General features: G+C 41.9%; 1 protein-coding gene across 1 annotated transcript; it reads right to left on the reverse strand.

The window, feature by feature from the left end:
- Positions 1-4,783: 4,783 nt before the first annotated feature.
- On the reverse strand, positions 4,784-17,118 carry tmem38b (transmembrane protein 38B). The gene is made up of 6 exons (XM_003454959.5): positions 16,687-17,118; positions 9,319-9,475; positions 8,784-8,968; positions 8,544-8,631; positions 7,977-8,094; positions 4,784-5,767 (listed from the first exon to the last, which is right to left on the reverse strand). Exons 1-6 carry the CDS (start codon positions 16,808-16,810, stop codon positions 5,474-5,476), a joined length of 966 nt encoding a protein of 321 aa, XP_003455007.1. The 5' UTR covers positions 16,811-17,118; the 3' UTR covers positions 4,784-5,473.
- Positions 17,119-20,676: the final 3,558 nt, after the last annotated feature.

Raw genomic sequence — 20,676 nt, forward strand, 5'->3', positions numbered from 1 at the left:
ACCCAAGAGAAGCATCTGGCCCTGAGTTGATCCATCTGTTTGCCAAAGTGTCGACAGAAATGGTCTCAGTGGAAGGGCGGCTGTCAAGAAGATATTCCTGAGGAAAAAACAAGCAGGGAGAAAAGGCAGAGATATGACAACAGGTATGGAGCGATGAATGCTAATGATAATTTAAATCTTTTTGTTCAAAGTGCCATCAACATGTATGGAGGAAGTCAGGAGAGAGGCACAACAGTGAGTGTCTAGAGTCATGTGTAAAACACAGTGGAGACTGTCATGGTTTGGGTCTGCATGTCGGCCACTGGAGTTAAATGTCTTGTCAGACTTGAGTTAACTGTGAATGAAGAAAAGTAGAGTCAGATTTTGATCCATGATGCAATAGCATTTGGAAAGCATCTAACCGGCAATAGTTTCATTTTTCAGCGTGACAGTGATCCCAAACACACTGCCAATCCAGCACACCTGGACATAAAAACACACATTTAAACACTATCAGTCATGTACTTGCCTATCCAGAGCCCAGACCTTAATGTTATTTTAGCAGTGTTGGATTATCTTGACAAAGCAGCCAACATCCAAAGAAAAGCTTCTGAATATTTAAAGAAATTACAAGAAAGCTTGCCTCAGAGTTCAAACTGTGATGAAAAATAAAGGTGGTCACACCAAATATTACCAACTATACCAATTATATAAAGCACAAAATCTGGAGTCTTGAGAATATGCTTTGGACTATGCATCAATATTCTATAGAAAAAATGTTAATACTGTTCGTTGATGTTCGTTGGAATAAATTGAAATGCTAAAACAGAAGGGGGCAAATGAGGTTAGTGCAGCACAAATAGGATGTAAACTTTAAACTAAAATGCTAATCTCATCATTGCTTTCATCTTACTTATATACCAAAGATAAACGATCAGCTTAATAAAGTAACCCTGTCTCAGATATTTCTCTTTTTCACTGTGTTACACACAAACACACGCACAGAAAGAGAGAGAGGGAGACAGCATGCTAGTCACATTACAGTAGCTTCATTTTTTGGCATTCTCCTTGCAGCTGTTCTTTACAAGTCAGATCTTGAATAGCTGTAGACATAGGCCGTTTGGCGTTCATTGAGAGCGCCATGAAGAGACTTCTCTGTTTGCTTGTGAGTGTGTCCGTGTGAGAGAGGGAGACCAGAAAAAAAAAAGAGATCTCATGATGTGACGCCTCATTTCTATACAGTCCACACATCTTCCTCCTTCTTTACTTCAGCTATGTCCCTCTCTGTTCATTTTATTTATTTATTTCTTGCCTTCTGCCTTTCTCTTTCCTTCCCTAACTGAGTCTTTTCCTGTGTGGTCCCAAGCACTTCTCTCACTACTTTCATCTCATCTCATCTGAAGAGATAATGAGTTTGATTGCATCACCCGCCGAGTAATTTGTCTTTAAAACTTTGGTTTTAAGAACTCTGACTTTGATTGCTTAAGAAGGAAAATCCCAAGAGAAAGAAGATGTCAGTGAAAACTAATTAATGTCTTTGCTGCTATGAAGCACCTATATAAATGCACGAACACAATCATATCAGTACGAGACTGAGAGGCCAAACAATCTGCAGCGTGTAACAACAGATTAAGGCACCACTGAGTCGGAGCAGGTGCACAGCCATAAGCCAAAAGGCTGGCACAAGTTTAGCACTTTCACACCTATTTTCATGGAGTATAGAATGTGGTAGGGCACAATACCCATTAACTGCTATGTCAGCAAATCTAGAACACCTCTTAACCTATTAAATTGTTTAACTGTCAAATCACCCAATGACTTAAACCAAACAAACAAAAGAAAACCTCCAGTTCTGCAGAAGGAAATACTTGTTTGATGAGAGGAGTCACAGGAGAATGGCCGGCGCTAACAGCTAACAGAAAGCCTCTAGATAACTACTTTTTTGAACTCTGGTGAACAGGACAGCGGCGCAGCTGCAACAGCAAAAGACAAGACTGGGTTCCTCTGCGGTCAGCCAAAAACAGAAATCTGAGGCTGCAGTGGGAATAAGCTCAACCTTACTGGACAGTTAAAGATGAAAAAAATAAAAAAAGGTAGCTTGGGCTGAGGAATCTTTCTACTCAGGCATGTAGATGGTAGCCTAAGAATTTGACATGAACAACATAAATCCATGGACCCAGCTAACCTTGCGTCAATAGTCCAGGCTGGTATGTTTTCTCTGCATACTTTGGACCACCCAGTGATCAAATGCTACAGGCTAACATTGTTGCTGACTGTGGTATGGCCTGCAGTTCTGGTTACTTCCACTGTGAAAATACACCGAGTGCAAAGCAAGTCTCAGTTTAATGAGCACAACAACGCATTCAGTGTGCTTCAGGAACTTCTCCACTCACCAGATCTGAATCCAATAGCACACCTGTGGAATGTGCAGGAACAGGAGATTCATTGCATGAACATGCAGCCAGCCAATCTGCAGGAACTCTGTCATGCTTTCGTTTTAGTGTGGGTGACTGTCTCTTTGGAATACATGCCATGAAGAGATGTTTGAGAACTAAAGAAGGCCCTGCCCAGTATTTAGGGCCTATAACAAAGTGACTAAAATTTGGACTATGCACTTGCACTGACAGCAGAGTTGTGAATGTCTATGTGTGTCTATGGGTTATGTTGTTTTCTGTGGAGAAAGAAAGAAAAACAAAGCATCCTGGACATTGGAGGGGTTTGGTAAGTGTGTGTTTCTGTGTGGGTGGGTGCTTGTGTGTGTGTGTTTTTAGGTATGCACGTGTGTGTGTGTGTGTGTGTGTGTTTGTGCCCTAAAGCTCTTTGTGCCTGTTTTTTGATGGACTCAGCCTTTGTTGCCACTCCACATGTCACACTCACCAGCACACACACACACACACGCTGTGAATGCAAGTCAGCTGGTTTGTTACACATGAGAGGACATTTCTCTGAAAATCTCATTTGACCTTAAAAACACCGAGAAAATAAATCTGAAGACTTGGGTCATCCAACAGACGATGTCTTTGGATTCAGTGTTTCTGTCAATCCACAATGTCCCCAGCATACAAAATGTCCCCAAAAGATTAGTGAACCATCTACTCACGTTCCTCACAAGCACGGCTAAACCAGACCACACACCCTCACATGCAAGCAGCCACCATTGGCTCTGCAAAGAGGGTTCCCTCCTGTCCCTATCCTTTCTTGCCTGCAGCTGCTGGCCAACCTGTCAGTTCCCAGGCATCAAGCCATCAGAGATGACGCCTCCTCACGCCACCAAGTGTTCACTACCTCGTCCTGCACCTTTCATCCACAAGGCTGTAATGTAATGTTGAGTGCTTATAAAGCCACCATGGGGGTTGGAGACACGTGCTACAAATAAAAAGGTCATTATAATGTTAATTACAGTTGTACCATTACACTTTTTATAAATCCACTATTGTGTGAGTAACTATAAGTTAGGATGGAGGTTAGATCCATAAAAAAAGAAAAAAGCAAAGAATAAATTCTAAAGAGGGGAGTCCAGCAAATACAAGAGTGAAGAGTTATTTAAAGGTGCCAAGTAACCTAAAAACTAAAAATCTCAGCATACTATATGTTTTATATCAAAATGAAATAACAGAAAGACATTTAGGTGTTTATGTGTGCCCCGTGGCCTTGGACTGTCCCTCAAAATCAAATGTGTATAGGAATGTTTGGGCTCACCGTATCCTCGCATTGTGTCTTGTTACATAATTGTGTTTCTGTAGCAAATTTAGAGAGAATATTCCGAGGTATAGTGCGCTGAATCCTTATCGCATTCAGGTTCAAAGTCATGAAGGTGAATGTGTGCACAATGGCAGTGTGTGTGTATTTGGAAGACAGCCTTTGGGAAACCATTTAAGGATTAATTTCCTGCACCTGACACATTAAATACAGGCAGAATGGAGGCAGGTGGAGAGCACGGTGCGAAGGGTCGTGGAGAAATAAGTCGGGGCTCGGGAGTAGAGGAGGGCCTGCTCAGTTCAGTGAGTAAATGTGGTGGGTGGGGGGAGGGTCATACAGGTTTGGACCTCATTAAGAGAATTGTCTGGGACCATTCAGGCTCTGAGCTGTTGCCGTGTCACCTGCCTTCTTACCATAACAGCCATCACAGGGAATAACAGCGGCTTATTAACATGTCTTTCCATTTTCCAGGTCACGCAGTTCACCATTAGAGTCAGAAAGCAACACAAAGCAGTTTTTTTTGCAGCAAACACCGCAAGCTACGAGCCCGTAATTGACACGCACACGTCTGACATCTGTGGACTTGAGGCGTTTTTTTAAAGGCAGGTACATCATCTCAACCAGTATCGCTTTTGATCGCCTTTGAACAGCTTCTCTTTTCTCTTTGACACCCACCCTCTGTTTTTAATTTGTATTCACAGGGGGGTTCTTCGCTGTCTGAGGTTACATAGATGAGAACTTTGGGAGGCGGGGGAGGAGGGGATTTCGGGGGTGGGGATCTCTCTCCAGCAGCTTTTTAAAGAGGCTGAGGTATCAATCAGGTGCTGATGATAAACTGATGCAATCTTTCAGCCTATAGTGGAGGTTACTTCTAGATGTTGCGCTGCTTTGTATCAACTTACAAGAAGCTAAAAGTAGTCATTAATTTTTTTTCCTTTGACACATGAAGCTGAACAAATGTAGCTAAGAGAGCTGCATTAATAAGGAGAAGATTCTTTCAAGGATAGACGCATTTTAAAATTTAACTACTGATGTTTGGCAATTTAAACCCAAGTGCACTCGTGTTCACTGAGCAGTACAATAACACCATAGGCAGGAAATCACATGCATTCAAACCTGTTTATTCTCATGCTTTCAATCATCATTCAAAGCATTCGCCAGAGTGACTGAATAAGACTGTGCTCCATTTCAAAATGTTACACATTCAAGAGTGAAATCATTATGTATAAATAAAATAAAATCTCTGGATGTCATAGAATAGAATTTCTTTTTTTTTTCTTAAAAAATGTAACCACTTCAGAGTAAGAAATTTAGCATTTACACGAAGCAGAATATATACAGAGAGGAATGAAGTACATTCGTAGATCAGCAGGTGCACAGCACTGGTCCCCAAAACCCCTGAAATTGATTGTTCCCATTATAAATATATATTTCAAAAATTAAGCTACAGCCCAGAGATAGTTTGATGTTCATATCCAACAGCAGGAAAAGCATTAAAGTACTTTAAGGATGTGGTGATTATCCCAGAATATAAGGTGCAGGGCTTTGCTGGAGTTGGCTTTTATTGAAATTCCTTTTCAGCAGCCAGCTTGAAATCGCTTTCTAAGAAATGCAAAAGAAATCTTTTGGAGAAAAAGAAACATGGCCTTTTAGCCTGTAGAACAATAAGCGTGTCCCTGCACAAAAGACAAAATGGAAAAATAAAGTTAAAGTGAACTCCTGACTTGAAATGTGTGAATCATAAATGACTCCAGCCCTGCTTAGAGGTGAAAAGGCGCTACAGGGTGAAGGCTGACTAGTTGGTCTTTTTGCAGTTTGTTGCCGCTGCGTTCGGTGACTCCTCTTTGGCTTCGAGCGAGCTGCTCTGTCCCGTGGCTGGAGAAGTTGGGGTTTGCTGCCCCGGTGATCCATTCTCACTGGACTCTTTGGTGGTGGTTGTCTTGTTCATGCTGCTATTATCGATACAAGCGCTCTTCACCTCACTGGTGAGGGCGGCATAAGGCGAGTAGCCGGCGAAGAGGGTCTTATAGAGGGCTGACTCAATGGTGGCGAAGGGTGAGGTGGAAGAGCCCGTCAGCATCATCCTTGACTACAGAGCAAAACATACATGCGTCAATATTTTTCTGAAAAATTTAGGATGAGACATTTAATGACATTTGGGAGAGAATAAATTGTCCTTCAACAGAGCAGACGTCCTGAAAGCAGCTATAATGAACATTTTTAAAAATAACGAATGGATCACATGGCTACTTCTATCACTTTCCTTGAAACCTTGCTCGTATTGTTACCTCAGCCACAGCAGGCACCTCTATGCTCCCCGGCTAGCTTGGTACTTTCAGTTGCCTCCTGTATTTTCAGAGGTTGCCATAACGGATGGTTTGGCATATTCAGTGTTGCACAGGTTTTTCCCATCATTACGCAAACCTCCTATTTACAAATGCTTCCCCGTTACTGTCATGTGTCTCCACCTTGGTCTCAAATCAGGAAAGTGTTCATTTCTGCACCACCCAACAGGCACATGGTGTTACTAGTTGGCAAATATGGAGGTTAAAGGCCCACATGTATACACATTTGTAAACATATGAATGAATATTGATTTCTTTTGCTGTCAGAGACTGACTGCAAGTGGTAGCGGTGAGCAAAGCCTCTTTTCCACTAGTACCTACTTGGCTTAACTCAGTTTTTAGGGTTTTCCATTAGGTAGTAGTGCCTGGTACCAGGTACTTTTTTAATATCTACTCGGCCTGGTGTCCAAGTGACCTGACAACGAGGGAAATGCCCACACACAAACCAACATCGTGGTCCAATTAGACCGTACGTTTACCATCGGTTTCGCAGTAGGTATACCATTGCCTTGATGCTCATTGTTGTCTTGTGTTTGTATCATACAAATAACGTCACAGGAAATTTGGGCTACCTTGTTCTAACAACTCCACCCACAATGAGGTGGCACTCAATTATAATTGAAAACCATGTTGAGCCAAGCCGAGTGGGTGTTAGTGGGAAAGGGGCATATGTGGCCACCCAGAAGTTCACTCTCAACTTCTGAGTGATCAATTTTCAATGGCAAGCTGATTGCACATGTCTTCAAACTGTAGTCTGACTCATAGTGACTGCAATCACTCTCAGACAAGGTTTGCAAACAGCTGCCGTCTAATTTAGAAACGCAGAAATATTGCCACCATGTTGCAGTCAAGCTGAGTTAGTCCAGTTACGCTCAGCAGCACCGATGAGCATAACCTGTCTATGACCTGTCAACTCATTGCCAGCTGGTTATATTCATATATAAAACCAATGTTGCAGAGCACGTATATCACCATTTATGAAGGTGTTTTAACTTCTGTTTCGAAATTATGAGGTCTAGTAGTTAAGTATTTCAGATTTGCAGTTTTCACACGTAATAGAGCGACTCCGCCATCTTGCCGCACCAAAGCCACTTTGAAGATGGCAACTGACTGCAAGTGGTCGCAGCAGAAGTGATCCCCATCTTCAAAGTAACCATTTCAAAAGATAACAAGCTAGCAAGTTCATCACACAGTCACAACAATGCTGGTGTGGCCTCTTACCACTGTTTGTGACTGTAGCGTTACACCAATGAGGTCAAATCAAACAGCAAATAAGATGACACAGAAAACATTTCAGCTTATTACAGACAACAAATTGTCACTTTTCATAGAAAGCTGAACAACTGTAGTCCACCTCAAACAAATTTAATTTAAATTTATGAGCATTTACTTTTCATTTGGGAAAAAGAGCGAACATCTGCAACACCGAGAACCCAAAATAACAAACAGCAGGCCTGGACACAGCTCTTAAATGTGATGAAACTGTTTGCTGTTAATTTGACAGATCAGAGTCAGAGGGAGCTAACAGAATGAGAGTTGAAAGAAGACGTCTTAGATTTATCTGTGTCTCAGTCAAGAGCACAAGTTTCCCAGAGTAGAGAAAAGTGGATGATGCAAGCTGATGAAAATGATGCAAAAGCCCCAGCCCTACGGGTAATACCGTACTAATGTGAGTCACCACGGCGAAAACTTCAAAAAAGCAGAGCGAGAAAGGTCATTTAGAAGACACGATAGCACCGATTTGGGAGGAAGCTGTGGCACTAAAACCTTTGCTATACCAAAGTTTTAACTTAATAACAAGAGTGGCATTTATTCATTTCTTTTGCTGCAAGTAGTTAAGCTAAACTGATCAAAAATAGACCTCCTTTTTGGAATTTTCCAAGTTACTACAATTTTGAGTTATAGCCTGCTCATAGGTTCAGGTTTGGAGTCCAGATTTGGCATCAGACTGACCTTGTTGACAACAATAAAGACGGTGTAAATGAACATCAGGTGGTGCTTCTGGAGAGGCAGGTAGTGTGTCTGCTGCAGAGCGAACAGCACCGCCCCGATCAGGGTAATCTTTGTGGGACTGAAGAGAAAAGCAAAGAAAAAAGATAAATCCTAACAAAAACTGAAAAATAGAAGATAAGCATATACATACAACTGAAATAAATCACATCTTGTATGCACAAATAAACCAGGGCATGTTGTTAACTCTAGATGTGTCAGGCTTCCAGTTGCATAAACTGCATCCTCAGCGTGGTTGAATAGTGTGGAAAGTTTGGAAAATACCCTCATCTTTATGTTATCACTGCGGGTAAAGTGAAAGGATTGATGCCACTTTAATTTCTGTATGACTTGTTGAAAAGCTACAACCAGGGACCATGAAAAAAATAGCTTGCCTGGTATATAGTATATCATTAATATAACAAATTACAGTCAAGATAGGACAATATACTTAATATGCATTAAAAATTACATTTTATGACCACAAAAATATCATAAAATCAATATTAGAGAGTCCTGTGTGAGGCTTACTAAGACATTTTGAGGAGCTCATTTGTCTCTGGTTTCCACACTCCTCGAACAAGCTGCTCAAAATTACTTATCAGACCACCTCCAGCACCTGGTAGGGAGAGTAGGGAGATATATGGTTGCTACGCATTAATATGTAAAATATGTGTGTTAAATATTCAAATATTTTATGGTTACTTGAAAGCCCTAACATGCAAAAAAAAAACAAAACAACAAAACCCTGTCACACTCATACCTACTGACCTCTAGCCCATCCGATGGCAATCATAACAAGAAGGCCGTCCTTGTATTTGCTGTGAGCCTGAGTCACCCCTCCAAGGACCTTCCACGTCCTCGTCACTTCCTTCATCCCTGACAGCACCAGTCTGAGGGGCAGCGGCGACGCACATGCGTACACCAGGTCCATGGGGCAGTAAAACACCAGGTACCTAATAGAGACACACAAGGCTCATTTAACACGTGGACACATGCACGTTTCAATGACATGGCCACTAAACAAGGCTCAAGGTGATTTTGACAGCATTACCCTCAGGTCTTTGTCAAGTACCTACATTCACCAGCAGGGGGTGTTGTAAATTATTTGTGAGACAGGTGTAATAATATAAGCCACCAGCAGAGGGGGCCAAGGACTTATTTAGATACAGACACTCTTTGAAAACATCTCTATTTCTTCCACGTTTGGAAAACTTGGATAATTACTTTATTTATCTATTATTCACTAATTGAATCTACACACCTTATTTTTCAGCCTCAGATATTTCAACCATCAGATATTTACCATATGACTGAAGCAAGGAGAACACCGGTGCTGTTGGACAAAGGAGCGACTGGTGGCTCTGCCAGCATGATCCCCGACAGCACTGCTCCCCCAAAACAGAAGAGCATGGAGCTGAACCAGCAGGCTAAGGGGCTGACTCTGGACACCTCGAGAGCTCCTGCACAACAGCAAAAATGGATAATGAAGAACAATAAACATAAATGATCACTATTATTGGGCAGGTCCCTAGAATAAAGAGACTAGAGAGACTAGTGCTGTGAATGAGTAAGATGTCGTTTACACTGGGCTTAACTTGATACATAAACCAGTTCAATTTGAAGATAACAGATAACTGGAACATAATGGAGTTTGATACTTTGGCCTCTTTTCTATCTGAGGCACCTCCCTACTCTTTCATAGACATTGTTTGAGGTTCACAGATAGACTGAACAAAGAAAAGGAGCTATTTGTCAATCACAGCTGCAGTATGAGTGACTGGACTTGTGGTAAAAAAAAAAAAAAACCCTGTTTATAGGAAAACTGCATTTCTTTTCCACTGAAACCATTTACACAATATCTACATGACAGGACCGGCCAAGACTCAAAGACAAAATGGGCTGTTGAGCATGAATTAGCAAGGAAGCTGCTTTCTATTAAGACCTTCAGGTTTAGATGTTGTTAGGCCTCTGTATACCAGTGGATTTTAAAATCAAACAATCAATATGATTCAAGTGCAGGATTTCAGCTTTATTTCAAGGGGTAGTGGCCTTGAGATGTGCCCGGCCTTTACTGCAGAGGCCTGTAGTTGCTGCTTGTTTGTGGTTCTTTCTGCATGCAGTTTTGTATTTAATAATTGAAAAGCTGCTCTATTAGGCTGAGGTCAGGAGACTGGCTTGGCCTTGAAGAATCACATGTCTTTGCCTTGAAAAACTCTTGGGCTTCTTTTGCGGTATGCTTTGCCTCATTATCCATTTGCACTGTGAAGAGCTGATATTTGCAGCATTTGGCTAAATGTGAGCGGCGAGTATAGCCCTGTAGACTTCAGAATTTATCCTGCTATTTCTATCAGCAGTCATATCATCAACCACTGGTTGAAATACATGCCATAACTTTGACAGATGACGTGTATGCTTCGGATCAAGGGCTGTTTCTCCCCTTCTCCATCTTTTTCCTCCTCCTATCATTCTGGTACAAGTTCATCTTGGTTTCTGTCAAAACAATTCTTTGAGACATGTACAGTCTCTTTTAGATGTTTTCTAGCTAAGTCTAGAAAGCATCTAAAAGAACTTCCTGTTTCACGTTCTGTGCCAACCACAGTAACCAGTGTTTGGCATCTTGTTGTAAACCTTCTCCATTTACATTCATGAGGGCGTCTCTATACTGTAGAGTTAAATAACACTGATACGCCTGCTTCCTCGAGACTGCTATGGACTTGTCTAGATGCTGTGTGGGGAATTTTTTTAACTGAGGAAAGGAGGAGTCACAGATTACTGATTTGGCCACTCCTAATGTTATCTCTCTAATAGGTTTATTTTGGTCTTTCAGTCTAATAATGGGCTCCTTCACTTGTGTCACCATTTCTTGGGACCTATTATTGAGAGTTTCAGTGAAGCAATACCAAATGCAAGTTGAATACTTGGAATCCATTCGACTTCATTTATTACCTTAATTTGACATGAAATAATAAAGTGAACAGGCCTCACCTGGCCATGAAACGACTTTTCAGTCAACTGTCAAATTACTTTTGAGTTTCTGAAAATGGGAGGCTGTATAAAAAGGCTGTAATTCCTAAACAGTTAATACACTACTTTTGTTAAAACCCTTTGAATTAAAGCTGCAAGTCTGTACTTCAATCATATCTTGACTGTTTGTTTGTTTGTTTTTTAAATCCACTGTTGTGGCATGGAGAGCTTAGTGTAGTAATCAGTGTAGCTACTGATGTCATTAGATCTCTCTTTAAAAAGGTGGACTTCATCATGGGTGGCCTGAGATACACATGCATTTCATGCAGTACTTTTTCTGACATACTCGAATATAATCTTGCATGCCTTGTCTGCCTCAACCAAAATGAATGCTTCCAACGTACACAAGGATATACATTTGTCTTGAACCTAAGACAGTTAGCTCTTAGTCAATCCCTGTGTTACCTGCCCTGAGTCAGTGACCACACACAGGACCAAAATGGTAATCTGAGGATTACGGAAAGATTAAAGACTCCTGGAGTGAGATTGGTAAACCAGGAGGATTTAAAACTGCTTCCTATGTAGCCTCCCTCGGCCTCACGTCTGAGTTGTTCACTGTTTAACTTTCTATAGAGTGGCAGTTCCTTAGAAAACATCTTTAAAATGAGTTCAAAGTTTCTACATGAGACCATTTCCAGTGGAGGAAAATGTGAAAGCTGATATGTCTGGTAGCAGACACTTGAACCTGTGAGTAAATGCAGGATAGCATCTCACTAATTGCTTGCAAGAGTCACGGGTGAAACTCAACACTGAATACAGTAAGTTTTACATTTCACCTGGACTTCCTCCTGCACTGAGATATCACATATACAAATGGAAATGCACCTGGCATAAAGATACAACAGGTAAGCAGCCAGTACTAAAGGAGCTTATTCATTGATATGCCTTTGTATAAAGCTGAAATTATACTCTGTTGCGGACACAGACAGCTGGAGACCAGACAGCCGAGTGATCAATCCTATTATACTTATTTGAGGTCCGCTGCCTGGGCGCATGCATAGTTGGTGGATTGTCTCCTGTCACAAAAAACAAGCAGGTACACAGATGTATGACTTTAATGAATGACTTCATTTAAAATGGTTGTTTTCCTTGGCACAGACCCAGCTTTTTAGTATGGAAGGCCATTCAAGAATCTTTATGGACCATTTCTAAAAACCTACAGATTGCAGGATGGTCATCAGGTCGCTCAGATGCGTCACCAGTTTGCCAAGGTCTGAAAGAAGACCCAAACTGTCAGCCTCAGATGGGAGGAAATTAGTTAGGACGCTCGGGAACGATACATGAACACAGAGGCTCAAGCCTGCCATGAACTGGAAACTGCTGGAACACCAGCATCACTGCGAAGTGAGTTTTACATCACCATAAACTGAGAGGATGCTGACCAAGAAAGAAGCCCTGGCAACAAAACTGAAATCTTTAAGCTTGACTGAAATTTGCAGCTGCCCACATTGACAAGCCAAATGTGTTCTGGAGAAAGATTGAGCTTTTTGGCCACAATGACAAGATGTATGATTGGAGAAAGAATTGTGAGTGAAAAGAACAATGTACCAGCTGTCAAGCATGGTGATAGTAGCATCATACTCTGGGCTGTGGTACTGGTAGTCAAGTGGTAATGGTACATTTCATAAAGTGGTTGGAATAATGAAACAGAAGGATAACCTTCACATTCTTGAACTTGTAACTTTGACACAATTGGATGTTCCAACACAACAACAATTCGTGCCCACAATGAGTGGATGTAAACTTTTGACCACAGTTGTAATCTTATGCTTAAAGATGTTAAAGTCACATGCATTAGAAAACAAATGGAAAAAGGTATAACTTCGCTTTTCCTCACAACTAAGTGTGGGTTCCAGCATGCCACAGACAAATAAACAAACAGAGTGAGGAATACACTATAAAGTGGCTCCAGCTCAGTGTCAGCAGATTTCAGCCATCACTGTGTAATACTATGATTTTTTTCCATGATTGCGCTCAAGAAGTCTGATGTAACACACCTCATGTGGTTAAAACGATGGTGGGGAGGGTAAAAAGAAATTTCAGTGGGGAACAGCAATTTAAAAAAAGTCTGACATCGTGACAGTTATTTACATCCTGTTCTCTGTGATAGCCCCCAGCCTAAACCCTCGACACTGCTTTTTGTTGTTGTGGTCGTTGTAGCGCAGAGTTTACCAATGCACCACACTGCTTACACAGTAAACACTGTTGCACTGTCATCACCTTTAGCTCCACAGCAAAGCAAACTGCTGTAGTCAGTGCGGGTTCCCGATGGGTCGCACAGAGATTAAAGATGGAGGGAGATCAATTCATAAAACATGATTACATCTACAAGTCGGTGAAGAAGCAAACAACAGAAAAAAAAAATATTACACTGTTTACCATTTCCGCTGAAATATAAAAGCACTGCTTAGAGTGCTCTGACATGCAAAATCCCTTCTTCTGGTTTTGCATGGGAAGGAAGTGGATTTACAAGTCAAATTTGAGAAATGCAGGTCAACTACACTGCAGATGTCTTCCTTCCTTCTTTTCTCTCTTGCAGTTCACCTGTTCCACAGCAGCAGTCTAACTAAAGTCTTTCCGTTTTAACCAGGATAACATCTAACAAATATACAGACCAAACACAGCATTATCTAACACGGAAACTGCTGTTTTTTTCATTCCTCCTAGTGTGCACATCTACAAGTCTTCTCTTCCTCCCACTAGCGCTTTCTTCTTCTTCCTCCCTCTGTGGACAGCATAATTATAGCCAGCATTAAATACCCCCCCCCAAAAAAAGACACCTCTGGTTATCTCTGGCTTAAAGAGAGGCCCACTGATTGACATATAACCACTGCTCTCCTTCCTTGTCCCCGTCCTTCCGTTTTCCACACACTCCACTCTCAGCAGTGTTTATAAATGTGCTTAAAATAACTCCGTAATGGCATAAACACAGGGGGTAGAACAGACAAGCGCCTTTAAAATACTCGTTTGTACAGTATGTGTGTCTAAGGTGCAATTAAGCCTAACTGAAACTTGTTTTTCTTCTCGCTAACATTTGAGAACGTCTGGAGCCGCCCCACCGCTGCACAGCACGGAGGTGGATTTGACACAGAGGAAAGAGAAAAGAGGAAAGAGACTAGCGAAGGAGGGTTGAATGGTTTATGGCATTCCTTTCCTTTTTTGGGGGCTTCCTGAGTGTTTTGTGCCTTGACAGAGTTTGCAGTTTCTTTTTAAATGACCCAGAGATTTAAATCTGCCCTCGGCCATTCTCTCAGTGGCCTTTTGTTTGTTTGTTAAGCAAGTCACTGATCTTCACCAAACTTGCTTAACATGAAGTGAGCGAACAAGCAACGACCAACATGAGAATTTTGCAAACGGTGTTGTCAACACTGTCGCTCCCTGTGATTCTTTCGTCCAGCCAGAGACAAACAGACCGGAGTAGAGGACACAGGGTTAAAAAGGTCACAGCAGCTCAGATGCTTTGCAAGGCAAGTTCAAAAATAGCCCATAGACTTACAGCAGGGGGACTACAATGGACTGTCCACGTGCTTGAGTCAACTCCCTGTGCAGTTAAAGTCCACCTGTCTCCATAGCCACTATCTTGGTGACATAACATGGCTCAGTGCACAACTTTGGTCTGAGCTCATGCAATAGGCTGTAACACAGCTAAAGCATTTGGCTTTTAAACTTTTGTGACGATGATCTCTAACTACTGCTACAACGAAAGACTGCAGACAACAGAACTAAAAGGTTTATACTGAGGCTGTGGGGAGAGCTTAATTGCTTTTGCTTTCCTGAGATAAACAAGTAATGACTCATGAGGCTCCACCAAAATTGAGTTGCTACTTTTGCAAGTTCCTCAAAAAAAAATACCACACAGTATCAAAACAAGCCATTCACACCATCAAACAGAGTTGTTCTCACGGTGCAGAAGGTAATAAATAATTATGAATATAAAGGTGTCAAGGGTTAAATAAAAAGTACCATGGTGCACCGCAATAAATGTTTGATTTACAGCCGTGACTGTACTAGGATAAAAACTGTTCTGCCATTTGTTTACCCTTGTTTTGATGGCTCTGTAGTGTCTACCAGAGGGCAACGGGTCAAACAGCAAGGGTCCAGGGTGAAAAAGTGTCCTTATTCATTTTTAAGGCATCTTGAAAGGTATCTCGCTTTTGCAATCTCTTCCAGGGAGGGAAAAGGAAAGCCAGTAATGTTTTGTGCTGTGTTTAAAATTCTCTGGATATGTACTGCAAAGCATCCAGTGTGCCACACTGACACAGAGCACACCAGTATGCTCTCTATGGTGAAGTGAGAGGTAACCACCAGGTAAAGGGGTGGACGTACTTTGAAATTCTGAGTTGATACCAATATTTTTTATTGTTGATTTTTGACAGAGAAACTAAGAAATCTTCATTACCCAGAAAAACAAGTGTACTCATTAAAGCAAGTAGCTGAAAATCAATGAAAAGCTGATGTGACGCAGCATATAAACAGGCCTCTATTAGTGAACATTAGCTTTGTGCTGATAGGCTGATATTTGCCAGAAAGACTGATAATGGCTGTTGCTGATGTTCAGTCAGCATATGGGTCCATCGATTAAAAGACCACACAATATGAAGTAGCTCCACCCTTACTAACAGCAACAGCCACTGACAGTAAAGCTAGCTGATTGGACAGTCCCTTTGAATGCAGGACCTTGTTTATTTGAGTGGAATTTATCCATTAGTATTACTACTTAAACTTAACAGATCTGAATACTTAAACTGAACAAAGCTCTTCACATGCCTAACTAAGACTGTTCTGAGTTTGATGATGCTTCTAGCTATAGTTTGCTTGAATTCATTAATCTGTGCATTTTCTGAACAAAATATCAGAATATGCTTCAAACTCATCACCTGGTCTGGCCCAAAACATTCACTCTATGTAAATAAGATGATAGTAAGGTCCAGTAATTCAGTCATGGCAACTTTTTAATGTATTTACTGCATAATTTATCAATTTAATGGGTTGCAGTGCACTTCTATATGTGGCAGCACTATTTATATGCAAACTTATCCAATTAAGGTTCAGACTATGCTGCGTGCCAATTAACCCACAAATTAACAGCTGTTATGTTTTACAATACTTATTAATAATTTATAATCTGTAAAAACGCTTGCAACTTTGCAGAAGCAAAGTGGATGCCTACAGCGTGTCTGATTTTGCATAACAAAATAATATGTAGTTTAAAGTGAAATATTACCAATAAAAACAGCAAATGAGCACTTTTTTAAAAAAAATAATTAATTATTTTTTGACTAAGTGGCTCAGATCTCAAACCAGTGGCATATTAAGAACCACTTCAGCTAGGAAATATGCAAATAAGCACATGAAATCATAAATATTTTATGAGTCTTATGAAACGAGGCTATATAAACACATTTAAGCAGCACGTGCGGGCTATTTATGCGTTGTTTTCAATGTGAAGCAGCTGGAAAACTTTTCCTTTTTCTAAACAGCCCCATTCCCCACCGACGTGCCACGCAGTCAGGTAAACTTTCAACAAAATGGCTGGAGGTCTGATATTACAAACTTCAGCCAAACAAAGTTAACAGAAAGAAAAAAGCTGCTTCACAGTGTAAACTTAGCACGAACTATAATCCTCAACGTCTCGTAAAACACTCACCTGGCTGCTCCCTCAGAGCCATGACAGACACGATATAATGCGCCATGTCAAAGTAAGGAAACATGGACAAGTTTGCCAGTCCATGAGACAGTTCGTCGAAATGCAGCACACTGAGAAGATCCATCTTTCTAAAACAATTCGGCAGGAATGAGCTTCCAGACGAGGACTTGAAGCGGAGTAAAGGCACCGGTCCAGCTCAGAGCATCAGGGCACAAACTTGGCTTCATCCGCAGTCTTGTCAAGTCTGACAGAGAGGCTGCCGAGCCGATCGCACCAGGTTAGCTGACCCTTAGGGTAACTGGGGTTTTATGTTGCTGGGCAACAGACCTGCACTATCGTACAACAGTCATTACCGCTGTTATCTCTTCAGCGACGCTGTCATCGTTGCATAGGCGGAATTCCTGCTCTACGTGCCGCCATGCTAGTGATGTGGCGGGCGGAGCCAGAGAGGCTCGGTGATTGGCGGAAAGAGTGCACCGCGAGCCAATCGCTTGTCAGAGTGTGGCTTTCTGAGGTGATCGACCAGGGATGGGTAAAAGTAAACAAACCGCTTTACGTACCTTTTGTTTGCCTGTGCCTTTAATAGGTGGAGCTTACAGGTAGTCAGGACACATGCTGTAGTCAGTTTCAAATATATTCAACCACTGATATTGTTTTAATCAGTATATATTAACTTTAACTCTTTGTTGTCATTGCACAGTCATACTTACACAATAGTACAACGAAAGTGGAGTAGCTACTGTACCACATCTATACTACAAGAAACGCAAACAGTAATAGAATAGAATAGAATAGAATAGAATAATCCTTTAATTGTCCCACAAGGGGAAATTTGGTTGTAACAGCAGCCAGAAAGACACATATACAAACAAACAGTACACAGGACACAGAACAGAAACATACACAATTTTTCTTACATATTTACATTAAGGACAATGGTTACTATAAACAGAGTACTGTACAGTTACTAGATTTACTATCCTGCGCAAATTTGCGTAACTTCCCTAAACCCAACACCCCCTAGAATTACTGGCTTTTTTATTTTCTGGTGCAAGTCCCGAGGTGTTAAGCACCCCTGCTGAGATTTTCACAGGTCGTCAGCTTGTTTCTCCTACAGCTTTTGTTGTGCAAACCACCCATTGTCCTTGAGGCCTGGCACATTTGCATTTGCTCACTCAGAGTTGCTCAGATCCAAGGCAGGCCAAACCTCTGTGTTACAACTTTCAGAAATGCCTGGTAGAAATGCTTCAACTTACTCATGAGATTTTGACCACATTTTTTGCGGAAGTCACAACTATACTGAATGCATGACCGTTGTTGCCAGCTGCAAGAAATGCTTGGTAGGGAACAGCTGTTCCCTACCAAGGTTCGTTTCAAAATTTGAAACACTTTGAAATAAAACAGACTTGTGTACCCATATATTGTGAATGTCTGTCTTTTGTATGTAGGTTGTAAGACAGAGGTTTGGCCTGCCTTGGATCTAAGTAAACAAATGCCAATGTTGCACAAACACACACACACACACACACACACACACACACACACAGCAAATCTGCATTTATTTGTCCCACAAGTGGAAAATCTGCATTGTCATTGCAAAAAAGTGGACAGAGCACGGTATAGAAAGTGCACTATACAAACAATCTGGAAACATAAATATGGACACGTGTATTAAAAAATATTGGTGTATGAGTACACACACACACACACACACACACACACATATATATATATATATATATATATGATATAGATGTGTCTGTGTGTATAACTAGACTTTATGCATATTATATAACGTGTGGCTATATAAATATATGTACAACTTTATGTATATATGTTTATGGCCAGGCATCCAATGTAGTGACAAGGATTGACAAGATCTAATATTGCATATGAGAAATATTGCACATAGAAACTACCATGGTGTATAGTACGCTGCAGGTAAGGAAGGAAAGTAGCTTTGCAGGGAAGGAAAGAATGGTCCAAGTCAGGCCAAACCTCTGTGTTACAACTTTCAGAAATGCCTGCCGTATCTATACAAAATATCCCACACATTGACTGACCTGCAAATATAAAAGACACACATTCACACCTTCCTTGACTCTCAGCACAGATCTTCCATTGTTCCATCGTCACTGTGTATGTGTATGTGCCACTCCCTCACATACACAGTGACGATGGAACATTGGAAGATCTGTGCTGAGAGTCAAGGAAGGTGTGAATGTGTGTCTTTTATATTTGAGAGAGAGTGGCATTGCTTGCCTACAGCACAGTGCTGTGCATAAAAGCAGACCGACCCAGGCCGGAGAATCATTTCTTGTTAGCATTTCTGAGAACGCACATCAGGATGGCCTCCGTATCACTGCCATGCAGGAAGAACCTCTCCACGCAACAGGCTCTATATAAATAAATATATGTGTGTGTGTATATGATATAGATGTGTCTGTGTGTATAACTAGACTTTATGCATATTATATAAGGTGTGGCTATATAAATATATAAATATATGTACAACTCTGTGTATATATGTTTATGGACAGGCATGCAGGCAGGTAAGGAAGGAAAGTAGCCTTGCAGGGAAGGAAAAACTTGAATCTCTCATGGTTAGGGGTCGGGGGAGGGTGTGTTTGCACAACAAAAGCAGGAGAACAATGGAGCTGAAGACCTGTGAAAATCTCAGCGGGGTGCCAAGAGGTGTTAAGGTCGGGGGGAATTTACGCAAATTTGCGCAGGCCAGTAAATCTAGTAGTAGGGACTTGCACCAGGGAAAAAAGGCTCAGTAATTCTAGTGTTAAATTAAATATAAATAACTACAGATAAGAGGCAAACCAGGTTGTAGTGCGAATCGGTTGATTAACTTATTGCAGTTACAGCGCAGATGTAAACATCTATGATTGTTGGGAGCAGTTCTGATTGTACAGTCTGACAGCTGCAGGGAGGAAGGACCTGCGGAAGCGCTCCTTCATGCATCTAGGATGCAGCAGTCTGTCACTGAAGGAGCTCTGCAGTTCAGCAACATTTACATGCATGGGGTGGGAGACTCTGTCCATCAGAGATGTTATTTTGGCCAGAGTCCTTCTGTCTCCCACCACCTGCACTGGGTCCAGGGTGCATCCCAGAGCAGAGCTGGCCTTCCTGATGAGTTTATCCAACCTCTTCCTCTCAGCTGCCGATAAACTGCTGCTCCATCATACAACACTGTAAAAAATGACAGATGCCACCACAGAGTCATAGAAGGTCTTTAAAAGCGCTCCCTGGACTCAGCAGGTAGAGTCTGCTCTGACCCTTCCTGTAAAGAGCATCAGTGTTGTGGCTCCAGTCCAGTTTATTATTCAGGTGAACACCCAGGTACCTATAAGAGTCCACTATCTCAATGTCCACTCCCTGGATGTTCACCGGTGTCAGTGTGGTGGGTCTGCGTCTCCGGAAGTCCACCACCAACTCCTTGGTTTTCCCGGCGTTGATCAGCAGGTGGTTCTGCTGACACCAGTCTACAAAGTCCAGAGTCCACTGTCTGTACTCTGAGTCATCCTCACCTGTGATGAGGCTGACTGTGGCAGAGTCGTCAGAGAACTTCTGTAGGTGGCAGCGTGGGGAGTTGATGGAGAAGTCTGCAGTGTAGAGGGTGAAGAGGAACAGTGCCAGCACAGTTCCCTGTGGGCCCCCATACTGCAGACCAGCGTGTCAGAGACACAGCCCTGTGTCCTCACATACTGTGGGCGTTCTGTGAGAACGCTACGTCCAGATGAACAGATTCAACTTTTGGAGAGATAGTCCAGTATCCACTGGGACATGTGGTGGTCCACTCCCGATAGCTCCAGCTTGTCTCTCAGAAGTCGTGGCTGGATGGTGTTAAAAGCACTGGAGAAATCAAAGAACATGATCCTCACAGTGCTTCCAGGCTTCTCCAGGTGAGTCAGAGCTCGGTGCAGGAGGTAGATGATGGCGTCCTCCACCCCAATGCCAGGCCGGTAAGCAAACTGTAGTGGA

This window comes from Oreochromis niloticus, linkage group LG7, assembly GCF_001858045.2.
Source record: "Oreochromis niloticus isolate F11D_XX linkage group LG7, O_niloticus_UMD_NMBU, whole genome shotgun sequence".
Taxonomy (NCBI): Eukaryota; Metazoa; Chordata; class Actinopteri; order Cichliformes; family Cichlidae; genus Oreochromis; species Oreochromis niloticus.

What these genes read in the sequence shown, in the direction of transcription:
- tmem38b (XM_003454959.5), bottom strand. Translation starts at nt 16,810, where the DNA reads ATGGATCTTCTCAGTGTGCTGCATTTCGACGAACTGTCTCATGGACTG. An exon ending in GGCTCTGAGGGAGCAGCCAG is followed by an intron (nt 9,476 to 16,686) that starts GTGAGTGTTTTA and finishes GCTGTTGTGCAG; the next exon opens with GAGCTCTCGAGGTGTCCAGA. An exon ending in GAGCTCCTCAAAATGTCTTA is followed by an intron (nt 8,095 to 8,543) that starts GTAAGCCTCACA and finishes TTTTCTCTTCAG; the next exon opens with TCCCACAAAGATTACCCTGA.